We start from the raw sequence: 13,841 nt of genomic DNA on the forward strand, positions 1-13,841 counted from the left end.
GTTATAGACAAAAGTTATACAAACAACCATTTTTCTTAAACTTTAATGTTATGAAAGAAAATAAAATATTCAAAGTTAAAATCTCAAAATATATTGATGTTTCATTAATTTAAACTTTAAAAAAGCTAACACATTGTTATTAAATTAATAACTGGTTGTATTGTATCTACAAAGAACTAAAACTAATTGAGAAGTAAAACAATTCTGAGTATAATGGAAGAAATTTACAATTGTAGCATGTTTTATAGATTTCGATATCTTCATGGTAATATAATGCATGATGTAACGATCTGACTTGTCGTTTAAATAATTTAAGTCCCGTTCGGCGGCATAAGGCCCTGAGTAGCTTCGTATTATGTGTATTGACTTGCGTGCGTGGTTGAATTCAGTTACCAGATGATTCAGAGTGATTTGGGACACTTAGTCCCTAAAACGGAAGCTTAAGGCTTAGGATTTTGACCGTAGTTGGAACTATCTAAAGACGACTCTGGAATAGAGTTTTGTTGGTTCCGTTAGCTCCGTTGGGTGATTTTGGACTTAGGAGCGTGTCCGGACTGTGAATCTGAGGTCTGTAGCCAATTTAAGCTTGAAATGGCGAAAGTCAAATTTTTGAAAAGTTTGACCGGGGGGTTGACTTTTTGATATTGGGGTCGGAATCTGATTCGGGAAATTTGAATAGCTTTGTTATGTCAATTATGGCTTGTGTGCAAAATTTGAAGTCATTCCGGTTTGATTTGATGTGTTTCGGCACAAAATATAGAATTTGAAAGTTCAAAGTTCATAGATTTTGATTTGAGGTGTGATTCGTCATTTTGATGTTGTTCGATGTGATTTGAGGCCTCGAGCAGGTCCGCGTTATATTATGGGACTGGATGGTGTGATTGGACGGGGTCCCGAGGGGCTCGGGTGTGTTTCGGGGTGGTTCCGGACCAAGTTTGGGTGTTTTAATGCTGCTGGTTGCTGATTCTGGTGTTGTTCTTCGCGTTCGCGAAGAAGGATTTTGCTGTTGGAACTTTGCTCTTCGCGTTCGTGAAGAAGGAAATTTTGCTGTTCGTCGTGTGACTTTAGAGGCTCATATCTCGCAATGTATAAGGAATTTGGAGATTATCCAAAAATAAAAGTTGTAGCTCTTTGTGTCTATTTTTCAGAAAAGTAAACAATTTATCATTTGTAGTTGTATACAAAACGTTATGGTAGATACACTATAGTCTGTTTGGGAAGAGTTTGGAAATCTCTGTTGCACAAGGTTGACCTTGGAAGCTTATATCTCGTAATCTATAAAGAATTGGGAGATGAACAATAAATTAAATTTATAGCACTTGGAGTCTAGTTTTCAAAAAGTCAAACCATTTATCATTTGGAGTTTTGTACAAAATGTTATGACCATTATACTAAAGGCTGTCTAAGAAGAGTTTGAAAATGACTTTTGAAGAATTTGTTCATCGCGAACGCGAAGAACAAACCCCTGGGCAGCAGAATAAAGTCCAAATTCGTGTCATTCTTCCATTTTTGGACCAAGGAAGCTCGGGCGAGGCGATTGTTTGAGAGTTTTTCAAGGAAAACATTGGGGGTAAGAATTCCTAACTTGATTTTGGTTAAGTTACATGAATCTATTGTTGTTTTTATCACTAAATTAGTGAATTGGGTTGAAAAGTTTAGAAAACCCTCTTGGTTTAAATTTAAGATTTAGAGGTCGATTTGTTATTGGAATTTGATAAAATTGGTATGGTTGAACTCGTATCGGAATGGGTGTTCGAATTTTATAAAATGTATGTCGAGTTCCGAGAGGCGGGTCTCGCGTTGACTTTTTGGAATAAAATTTTAAGTCGACGTATTAATATTCAGAATTGTTTCCGATGAATTTTAATGAAGTTATACAATTATTTTGGATAGATTTGAGCGGTCCGGAGGTCAATTCAAGCAAGAAGGCGATTTTGAAATATCAGCATAACTTCAAAGAGGTAAGTGTCTTGCTTAACCTCGAGTGGGGGAATTACCCCTTAGGCATCGAGTCTTATATGCCATTTGTAAAATATGAAAAGCCGTGTACGCGAGGTGACGAGTACGTACTCGGCTTATATGTGTAAATTTGTATTGAGTTAAAGTCTTGAGCATATTGTGTGGTAAATTGGATAATTGTTGGTATATATTTAATCATCTAATTGTCGTGCCTAAATCCTTGTTGTTGTTGAATCTGTTATTATATGATAATTTGATGTGATTGTTACTTGATTATTTATGTAATTCCGTGAATTTGTTGGTTTGATAATTATTGAAATTTAATTTTATTATGAATTTTCCCTCTATAGATAATTAATTAAATGAGCTTAAGAAGAAGTGTTTATATAATTATTGAAAATTTGAATTTAATAAAGACTTTGCTTTATGTTGAGTAATTTCTATCTCTATTGATTGTTTTTGGGTATTGTACACATTGTGTGGAACTTTTGGCTATTTGTTGTAAAATTAATTGACTTGGTTGTAGCTTTGGAATTTGGTTGTGGCCATTGGGAAAATTGTGATATGAATTGATTTTGTTATGTTGCTGTGATAATTTTTCGTGTAAATTATTGTATTGTGTGAGTTGTTATTTTGGGGAGATAAAGGTGGCATTTCACCGTTGATATTATATGGTTATAAGGGTGGCATTTCACTGTTTTGTTTGTTGGAATATTGTCTGGGCGGAGCGATAAGGGTGGCTATAGGAGCGATAAGAGTGGCAATAGGAGCGATAATGGTGGCTATTGGTATTGTCTGGGCGGAGCGATAAGGGTGGCTATAAGAGAGATAAGGGTAGCAATAGGAGCGATAATGGTGGCTATTGTCAGGGACGATATGTGATGATGTGGGGTTGTGGTGTTGATGTTTTTCATGTGATGTTGTGATTTTCTTGTGTTTATTTTTATACCTAGTGCAATTTGTCTTGTTGTTGGTAAATTAATAACAATCTGATTTATGTCAAAATTGAGAGCCTGTGGCTATGGCCAGGCGGATTATAAAATGAAATGTGGGCACGAGGTGCCGTGAGTAAATAATGAGGATATTTGGCACGTGAATTGTCCGTGCAGTTGAGATATAAAATGTGGGCACGAGGTGTTGTGATGAAATGATAATGATATTTGGCACGTGAGTTGTCCGTGCAATTGTGATATGAAATGAGGGCACGAGGTGCCTGAAAAATATGATGATTTAATTATGGGCACGAGGTGTCGTGGAAGCATGAAAAATGGGCTGAGACCCGTGTCTACGAAAAATATGAAAATGGGTTGAGACCCGTATTTTTATGATTTTGAAATGAGGTATCACATGGTGACTTTTAATTGAAATAATTATATTCAAAATATTTATTTGGAAGGATTTTTATTCAAAAAGAATTATATGAAAGAATTGTATTTGAAAGATATTTATTTAAGGAAATTATTTTTGAAGATATTTATTGAAAGAATCTTATATTCGAAAGATGTTTATTTGAGGAAATTATATTTGAAAAAGAGTTTTATTCATAAGAATTATGTGTGAAAGATATTTAATTGAAGAACTTGATTTAACTGGGTGTAAATATATTTATCAATTGTTGAGCGATATGAATGGTGATTTTATTGTCTTACTGTGCACATCACTAATTGTTTTATGTTGCACTTATTGTTATTTGTTTCCTATTATTTTGTATATTATATTGCACATGTTATTAGACTAGTGAGTGTCTTGACTGTACCTCGCCTCTACTCCATTGAGGTTAGTCTTGATACTTACTGAGTACCGACCGTGGTGTACTCATACTACACTTCTGCACATTTTTGTGCAGAGCCAGATATTGGAGACATCGGACTTGAGGAGAGTTAAAGCGAGATCGTAAGGATTCAAGGTAGAGCTGCTTAGTCGTCGCAGTCTCTTGGACTCTTTTTATTTCATTGTACTGTTAATTTGTAATCAAACAGTATTGTATATTCGGTCCTCGTGATCATTCTATGTATTCAGTTAGAGTTCGTGACTCAGTACTACCAGTCTTGGGAGGTTGTATATTATAATTATTTCCGTTGTTAGTTTTTTTAAAAAAATGGCTCCAAAAATATAATTGAAATCGGCTTACCTAGTCTTAGAGACTAGGTGCCATCACGACGTCTGTGGTGAGATTTTGGGTTGTGACACATGAATCACCAAAATTTGAGGCCAAACTTTTAACAAAAGAGTATCATAGCCTTCGGGGGTATTTGCATAAATACCCACTTTTGGAGTCACCATTGAAGTTATACCCGCATTGTACAAAACTTTACAAAGTATACCCGCTCGGATATGAAGTAGTTCAATCTTTTCAATACAACTTTAGATTTCAAATTTGAATTTCTCATATCTTTCAATTGCAACTTTAGAAATTCAAATCTTAAGTAGTTCAAGCTCTTCAATACAATTTCAAATTTCGAATCTAAAGTTCTGAAACATAAACTTGTTTTTCAAATTTCAACAATCCAATACACGATTCAACACCCAAATCTACTCCAAATAAGCTCAAATTTGAAACATAACTTTCAAATATAATAAAGAATAAATTCCAATCATCAAATTGCTAAAACAACAACAAATTTACCAAACTCATTTTGCAACGAAGAAGAAGAAGAAACCCTAAGCACAAAGAAGAAGAAAGTAACCGTGACGAAGAAGAGAAAAATATATGTATCTGAAGTTACTAAAAAATTGGGTATCAGTTAAATTATTTTTAAAAAATGGGTACAAATTCAATCGGTAGCGCAAAACTGAGCGACACATGAATATTTTACCTTCAGATCTCTTGAGGGGAGTCTAAAAGCTTAACAATTGGATCTTCTATCTCAGCCGTAGTAGTAAGTTAAGATTCTTGTTAGTTAGAATATCTTATTATTACTGTATATCTTAGATTTTTATTTTTATAATTGGCTTTATCACACCAACGTTGTAGCTAATGCATTAAATATAAAAATTAAATGACTAGAAATGGGAGCGAAAAATTTAGTAAAATTAATCAAAATTAGCATCATTATAGTGAAAGGAAAAAACTAATCATGAAAAAGAAATTATTACTTGAGTATACTGTAATACAGAGGTAGTTTTATGAAGAATTTACCGATATACTAATGGTCACTACTGTTATAAATAGATTATTATTGCTATTGGCACCAACGCACAGCTTGTTGTATTATATTATTTCTAATTAATTCTGTGAGAGTTAGTTAAACTAAGTATCAAAATGCTTTGTTACAGATGATCACAATTGTTGGACTTAGGTCTAAAAGTAGAATAATTTTTACAATTTTTTCTTATATTTGTAGAAAAATAACGATATGAGAACAACTCGATAGGCAAGATAAATGTCACAATTCAAATTACAGTGTTAAAAATGAAAGTCATAGCCAATTAAACGGAGACATCCTATGTCAAACTAATATTAAAATGGTTTTGAAAAATTCTTGATTATGCGTTAAAAAGAAACAAAAGAGACATTTTTTTTAAATCTTATTTTATTTTTCTTAAAGAGATACTTTGATTAGAATCCTAGGTAGCCTTTTTTGGCATTTTAACATTTTATTTAACCCGGTTTAGAAATTTCAAATTTCAAAAAAAGACTAACGGTCGTCTCTTTCATCATATGGAGAAATCAACGTTCTTTCAAAAGGAACTTTCATCTCTCTCTCTCTCTGAAAATTTAAAAGCATTGAATCCCTTTCCCCCCTCTCTTTTTCAGTGTATTTGATTACCACTTCTCTTTTCATTTCAAAAACTCTTACCCTTTATCAAATGGAACTTGATGAGTGGCAAGATCCACTTCTTATTACAGACGTTTCTTCCCAACAACAAGAAGAGCAACAACTATCACTAATTAACTCTCACAAATACTGTAAGAGACTTGTTTGTACAGACACTGGTGTCAAATTTTACATGGGTTTGTAGCTTATTCTCATACTCTTTGTTCTCTTAATTACTCCTTATTTGGCAGACCCCTTTTCGTCATTGGATGTTTCAAGAAATACACTGATGGGACTGAAAGATTCTACTAGCTGTACCCCCATCAAGATTAAAGGTAATTATGCACTCCCTTTTAACAATTCTTGAAAAAGAAAGCTATCCGATTCGCTAAGCTCCCACTATGCTGTGGATTCGGGGTAGGCGACCTTACCTTGCATTTCTACGAGAGGATGTTTCCGCTACTTGAATCCGTGATCCCTGGCCACATACAGACAACTTTTACCATTGCACCAAAATTCCCTTCTTTTGACATATCTTGAAAAGATTGGTTTTTTTTTCTAATTTATTTTATGTTATGTGCATTGATTGTTTTTTAGAAGGGAATAATGCTGAAAATTTCAAGGACCCAGTTGCAGAAAGTGTAATTAATGGTGGGAAATTCATAAAAAAAATTGATTTTTCTTTCTTTATCTTAGGGTTCTTCAAGATTTTGAATTGATCCCTTTGCCTCATTGCATGTTTGAGTGCATACATTGATGGAAGATTCTAATTTATGTACCCTAATCAAGATTGAAGATAATTTTGCACCACCTTTTTAAAACAATTATTGAAAAAGATTGAGTTTTTATAATATTTATTTATAGTATTTTTATGTGCATTGTTTGTTTGTTAGAAGGGAATAATGCTGAAAATCTCAAGGACCCAGTTGCAGAAAGTGTAATTAATGGTAGGATATTTTACAAAGACTTGATTTTTTAATTTCTTTATCTTAGGATTTTCAAGATTTTGAATATTGATCAAGGTGATTTGTTTCTTGAAATTTTACTAGGTAGAGACATGTTGGGATTTTCATTAACATCTCCTGATTTAGTGATCTGTACTGGATCACCGGATATTCCACGACGAAGCTATGGATATTCACCCGAATTTCTGAAGGGTTGCTCTATTTCTCTAGAAAATGGAATTAAGGGATCTGAACAGCCCCCAGTTATTACAAAGGATGAAGATTTGTGCCTGCATTTTGAGCTTCCTTCTCTTTCAGTGCCTATAGTTAGCATCAGTTCTGAGAGTGGCATTCAATTTTCAGACGATAAATATTCTCCGCAAAACAACTCAGTAGAGGTTCGAGTCTTTAATCGCTATTCATTATAAAAGAGAAAAGCTGTGGCTAAAAAGCATTAGAAGCTTGGACTAATATGCTTGTTTTTGCTATTATTCAGGTAGATCAAAGGCTTCAATTAGCAAAAGTGTGTCACGAAAAGGAACTGAAAGAAGCAAAGTGGCCAGTGGAGGAACTTAAAAGGGAGAATGAACTAAAATGCAAAGAATGTGCTGAAGCATGGAAGTCCTTAAAGGAGCTTCAGAATGAGCTCATGCGCAAGTCAATGCACGTTGGATCACTTGGTACAGGAATTACTTTGCGTAAATAGAACTGCTCAAACTTTTGCAAAAGAAAAATGCTGATATTGCTTGCCTCCTGTAGCTTTTGCAATTGAGGGCCAAGTGAAAGAAAAGAGCAGATGGTTTTCATCCTTGAGAGATCTGACGAGGAAATTGAAGGTAATTAACTTTGATGCTTGTTTCATATGCTTCTTGTATCCGATAAGTGAATATGTTGATTTTCTTCCAAATTTATTTTGCAGATTCTGAAAATGGATCAAATTAAAGTATCTGAAGAAGCATTATTATATAAGCAGCAATTACTAGCAGATTTTGCAGACATGAGCTCTACCATTCAGTCCAAATGTAAATCTTTTTGTAGATACTGGTGTTCGGTTATGTTAGAAATAAAACTCCTTTTTTGACTTTGTAATTCCTCTTATTATGATCATAGTAAATGAACAAGTTGAATTGCATGAAGATCTCAAGATCAAGTTCGTCAAGGGTGCTAAGGAACGGAAGGAACTTTACAACAAGGTTTTGGATTTAAAAGGTAGGGGATAAGTAAATTACAACACTTATAATAGCAATTTGTTTATTATCATATGCTTGTTTTGACTCTATTGGATTGCTTCAGGGAACATTAGGGTCTTTTGCCGGTGTAGGCCTTTGAATGCTGAAGAGACAGCTGCAGGAGCTTCAATGGCGATTGACTTTGAAGCTGCAAAGGATGGGGAACTCACTGTGAAGTCTAACGGCATGTCTAAAAAGACCTACAAGTTTGATGCCATTTTTAGCCCCCAAGCCGACCAAGGTAACTAAATCTTTTTTTTAAGTGAAGACTAGTGCTAGCAATCCCTTTAACTAAGGAGCTTTGTGCTAAGCTTAAGAATGCTGCGGGACTAAGTTCAGAATAATGCTAGGCTTTTACTTTAACTAAATTTATAATTGCTGTCAACAAGTGATTTTTGACTATAATGGTCTTTTAAATCCAAGGAATGTAATCTGCTCTCAAGAAAAAAAAAGGTTCATGGAGTTAGCAAAGCATCTATTTTGGAGGCATTCCTTGAACTAAAACATAATGATTTGATTAACGTCAGTCAACAACAACAACAATAACGTCCCCAGTGTATTTGCACAAGTGGGGTCTGGGGAGGGTAGTGTGTACGCAGGCCCTACCCCCTACCTTGTGCAGATAGAGAGGGTATTTTCCAATAGCCCCTAGCCTTAAGGCAAGCATAATCACAGCAGCAAGAAAAAGAAATATAGTAGTGAAAAAGACATGGAAAGAAGCAGTAAGAACGACAGCGAGATAGTAACAAAAACCAAAGCCGGAGCAGCATCAAGTAGTAATAGAAGTCTGGGAGTAAGACAAAACAAGAATAATACTAAAAATTCATATATTGATACCCAAGCAAGAATCAGTTATTTTAAATTCTTTACTGTATAAGAAAATCTCTTACATATAAATATATAAATCTCATAAGTAAGAAATTATGGGAAACTCCTAAAGATCAAAAAAAAGAAACAGAAATATGGAGCAACTCTTTTCCGTCACCATGTAACAGCTTCTATAAATATATCAAAAGTTATTGTGTCTAAATAAAAAAGGGCAGGCCGATGCACAAAACATCACACATTCATGCAAGGTCTGGGAAGGGTCGCACCCAAGAGGTGTGATGTGGACAATCTACCCTAATGCAAATACTTGTGGCTGCTTCCACTGCTCGAACCCGTGATCGTCACACGAAGACAACTTGACCGTTGCTCCAAGGTTCCCCTTCTTATTGTGTCTAAACAGCACTGTACAAAAAAGGCTTCATAATATAAGATGCAGCAGCCGTAATCGCCTAAATAACCTGTATAGGAACCAATAACTTCGTTGGTGTGTCATTTTCTCCCTATTCACATGATTTCCTCTTGCTTTTTACAATAGCTGAAGTTTTTGAGGACACTGCTCCCCTGGCAACCTCAGTTCTAGATGGGTACAATGCCTGCATATTTGCCTATGGCCAGACTGGTAGTGGCAAGACATTTACAATGGAGGGCACAGAAGAAGCTCGAGGGGTCAATTACCGGACTCTTGAGGAGCTATTTCGCATTATTGGCGAGCGAAAGAACACAGTTCATTACGAAATATCAGTAAGCGTCTTGGAAGTATACAATGAGCAGATCCGAGATTTGCTAGTTTCAGGATCTCAACAAGGCGTGAAAAGGTAGCTATAAAATATTTGCTCACTTTGTTTAGAAGCTAGATGGAGTTATACAATTTCATGTTGATCCCGTGATTTCGTTTTAGGCTTGAAATAAAGCAAGTTGGAGAAGGAATGCATCATGTCCCAGGACTAGTTGAGGCCCACGTGAATAATATGACTGAGGTTTGGGAAGCCTTACAAACTGGTAGCAATGCGAGGGCAGTTGGATCCACCAATGCAAATGAGCACAGCAGCCGATCACATTGGTTTGTGCATCATAAGTTATGGAAGGTTTTCATTTGTTTACACATTATGTCAACAATTACTAATCAGGTAATTTTTTTTTTTTGTGTGTAGCATACTTTGTGTAATGGTAAAGGGGGAGAATTTGCTAAACGGGGAATGCACAAGAAGCAAACTGTGGTTAATTGATTTAGCAGGAAGTGAGAGGATAGCAAAGACAGAAGTACAGGGTGAAAGGCTAAAAGAAACCCAAAATATAAACAGATCTCTTTCTGCCCTTGGAGATGTGATATCTTCACTTGCAACAAAGAGTCCGCATATTCCATTCCGGTACTTGCAATACTCATGTGCAAATTCTCAATTTATTTGGAGAAATATTTTGCTCTCTGATTTTCTTTTCTTTTCTTTGTCTAATAGGAACTCGAAACTTACTCATTTACTCCAAGACTCGCTAGGTATTTCCCTTTGACTTGCTTGAATCATGAACCTCAGAAGAAACTATAAACAACAAAGATTTGATAAGGCCTTCTAATTTACAGGAGGAGATTCAAAGACGTTGATGTTTGTTCAGATCAGTCCAAATGAGAGTGACTTGAGTGAGACTCATTGCTCATTAAATTTTGCAAGTCGAGTTCGAGGTATAGAGCTAGGTCCAGCAAAGAAGCAAGTGGATAGTATGGAGCTCCTGAAATACAAACAGATGGTAGTGTAAATTTCTCTCTTGAAATTTACATCCCTTTGTTAAAATTTCCACCGAACTAATCATTTTCCTGCCTTTTGGAAATTTTATTTAACTTGACAGGTCGAAAAGGGAAAACAAGACATGAAGAACAAGGACTTTCATATGAAAAAGATGGAGGATACAATTCATGGTTTGGATATTAAGTTGAAAGAAAAGGATATGAAAAACAAAAATCTTCAGGACAAGGTACGAGTTGGAACTCTTAACAGATATGTGAAGCAAATTATGTGAAGTTTGTGTGGTCATATGAGTATTTAGCTAATTAGTCTTATCAATATGATGTGCAGATTAAGGAACTAGAATCACAACTTCTTGTAGAGAGAAAACTTGCTCGACAACACGTGAACTCTAAAATTGCTGAACAATTTCAGCAACAGCTTATTGAACAACAGAATGAGAAACAAGAAGCTGCACCAATGAGGCCACCATTTGCGAACAAAATTTCTGTTCAAAAGACTTATGATGAAAATAAGGATCCACCAATTAATACTACACGACCGCTTACTGAGAACAATTTCCACAAACTCTCTATGGCTCCTGCTACTGTGGATTGTCCTTTTAAGCAGAATAACCTGACAGAAAAAGAAAACAATCCTGATATTGATGAACAAGTAGTTGTTCCGAAGAGGAGTGGGCGAGCTTCTATGTGCCCGATTGCAAACAGGATTTTGCCTGCACCTGCTCCACGCCGTAACTCTCTAGTTCCACTGCGCTACGTAGCACCTGTAACCAAGTTTCCTCCTTCACTTTTACCATTGAGATCAATACAAGCAGAGGAGACGGAAGATGCTGAGGGGGTCGATTCAAAGTGCTTACCTGAACCAACATCACAGTGTAGTCCTAAAGAGCTTAAGAGTGTGAGTAAGAAACTCAACAGTGTCTTGAGACGAAGCCTTCAGAAGAAAATGCAGTTCAAGTCTCCACTGCAGCAGTACATAAGAAGAGTTGGTGTGAATGTGGGCGCGGAGAAAGTTAGGGTCTCCATTGGTAGCAGAGGAAGGATGGCTCACAGGACTTTGCTTGGTAATGCGATAAGAGTTCCAAAAGAAAATCAGCAGAAGCAAAGATGGAATATTGGAACAGCTGCAAGAGCAGTTCTATGATTCTGTTTCTTTACTTCCTTTCTTCTTGGTTTCTGTTCATAACAAGGGCTATGCTTCTTCCTTGCACACGCAGCAACACGTAGCGAAAACAAAACAAAAAAAATATATAAGAAAGAAATGGTCTGTTGATTTGTTTGGATGATGCTTATCATCTGCTGAAAGTATTTGGAATTGTTTGATTGGTGTAAATGCTTAAAAGATTGGTGTAAATGCTTGAAAGATTTCTTCTCTTATGCATTGATCATTTGAATAATGCATGCAACTCGCATTGACAACATATTCGCATATTAGCTGAAAACTCTCTCATAATGGAAGCTTGTAACTATTACACCCTTTCTGAACACTAATGCTGCATTTCTCCACTTACTTCTAAGAATAACTCTCACCGTGTGATTAGTACTTTAATTATTAGCTAGTTATTCTTTGAACTTCACCAACTTGAACAAACATAGAACGTGAGTACCAAAGAAAGAAGTAGGCCAAAGTCATGCATGCCTTTGAATAGCATTATTTTCGTTCTCCTAGTAGTTTCTATAGGTAAGGTCTACGTACACACTAGACTCTCCAAACTCCACTTGTATGATTATATTGGGTTTGTTGTTATTGTTGGTTATAATCAAAATAGCGGCCAAACTAATTATAATGGAACGTTTGTTACCAAACTATTGCTTGTTCACTAAAGAGTCACATATTTCTTCCGATTCAGCATGTTTCGCAATTAGCACTATCTAAAAAGTGAAAAATGAGCTCATTTTGACTCCAGTTGCCGGTACAGCAGGGATGATGTTAGAACTATCTGATATTGTTGAATCTCTTCTTGTCATTTAATAGTAATTGAAAGTTGGTATTCTTATTGCATTAGGTAACGATCCGGCCAATCGTTTTGTGTATTTGAGTCCTATTCCCCTATTTGATGCTCCCCGTATGTGTATTTCTTGTTATGTGACTTGCGGGGATGAATGATTTGGTTTCGGGAAGGTTTTGGGATGAATTAAAACACTTAGTTCCATGTTGGAACTTGAAAGCTTAATTACAAGAGTTGACCAATATTTGACTTTTGTTTAAACAACCTCCGCATTTGAATTTGGATGTTCCTAGGTTGATTTGGCTCTAATTGGCGAAAGTTTAAAATTTGAAGGTTTAGAAAGTTCATAGGTTTGACCGGGTGTCACGTCCCAAAATCACACCTCAAGGAACTGATGACGCCTAACCGAACTTGCTAAACCAGCCAACTCGAAGATAACAAATAAAGTTCACTTTTATTATTTAACATGGATATATAACATCAAAAGATGAAAATAGTCTCAAAATCAGTGATAATATCTGATAAAATCACGAGCAAGGCCTAAACACGGCCAACACAATAAGCCCCAAGACTAGGTGGCACAAGTACACGAGTAAACTACGGAAATGAGATCAAGTCTGTATAAATGTCAAGCTGTCTAAAATACAATAGACAGAAATACAATAAAAGGAACAGGGACTAGGGGACTGCGAAATTGATCTATGTAGTGCATCTCACCCTAAGTCTCCGTGATAACTCTTAGCCTAATCCAGAAGCTCTGCTAGGGACCAACATGATGATCTGCACAAAAAGATATGCAGAAGCGTAGTAGGAGTACACCACAATCGGTATCCAATAAGTATCAAGTCTAACCTCGAAGAAGTAGTGGCGAGGCTAGATGCTTCTGAATACTTACCACACAAGTATAATAACATAATTTAACAACTGAGCAATAAGGAACTTCATAAATAACAAGAGTTACAATTATCAATGGATAAGCATGCTTCTCTAGTATATTAATAACCCTAACATTGCTAAGATATTTTAATAAAAGACAACATGCTCAAATAACAAAGCCAGGACACCCAATTAGCATACAAGAGTATCAAGTAACAGTTTACTATGAAATAAATACTGTAGAATGAATCAATAATAAGAATGAATGCTCAATCGGTACAAGATTCATGTACCCTGATACACAATCCATGTATCACATAACCCGATATAAAATCTATGTATAGTCCCGATACAAAATTCATGTATACTACGCTCACAGGGTCTAAAGTAACATGGGTTATCACCTGACTCCGGAAGGACGGATGCAAATTCAAGATCAAGTTTAGTATAATAGCATCCCTCATAAATCAATGTCCAATCATCAAGTCTAATGTGTCATAGTTGTATCGCAGCCGCACGCTTACCCTTCACGCCAAAATTCTAAGTCCGAATCATGTATC

The 13,841-nt window shown here is 35.7% G+C and overlaps 1 protein-coding gene across 3 annotated transcripts; it reads left to right on the forward strand.

The window, feature by feature from the left end:
• Window positions 1–5,630: 5,630 nt before the first annotated feature.
• On the forward strand, window positions 5,631–11,829 carry LOC104107474 (kinesin-like protein KIN-14Q). Of its 3 annotated transcripts, none has more exons than XM_009616293.4 (16): window positions 5,631–5,869; window positions 5,969–6,052; window positions 6,611–6,664; window positions 6,767–7,059; window positions 7,158–7,341; window positions 7,421–7,497; window positions 7,581–7,683; window positions 7,772–7,870; window positions 7,955–8,131; window positions 9,254–9,533; window positions 9,617–9,778; window positions 9,870–10,085; window positions 10,173–10,210; window positions 10,295–10,458; window positions 10,558–10,683; window positions 10,785–11,829. In XM_009616293.4, the coding sequence occupies exons 1-16, from the start codon at window positions 5,770–5,772 to the stop codon at window positions 11,598–11,600; spliced, it is 2,973 nt and encodes a 990-aa protein (XP_009614588.1). In that variant the 5' UTR covers window positions 5,631–5,769; the 3' UTR covers window positions 11,601–11,829. The 3 variants fall into 3 exon arrangements, with proteins under 3 accessions (XP_009614588.1, XP_009614589.1, XP_009614591.1); XM_009616294.4 differs by having other exon boundaries at window positions 6,614–6,664; XM_009616296.4 differs by lacking the exon at window positions 6,611–6,664.
• The last annotated feature ends 2,012 nt before the right edge of the window (window positions 11,830–13,841 follow it).

The sequence above is a fragment of the Nicotiana tomentosiformis genome, chromosome 6, assembly GCF_000390325.3.
Source record: "Nicotiana tomentosiformis chromosome 6, ASM39032v3, whole genome shotgun sequence".
Taxonomy (NCBI): domain Eukaryota; kingdom Viridiplantae; phylum Streptophyta; class Magnoliopsida; order Solanales; family Solanaceae; genus Nicotiana; species Nicotiana tomentosiformis.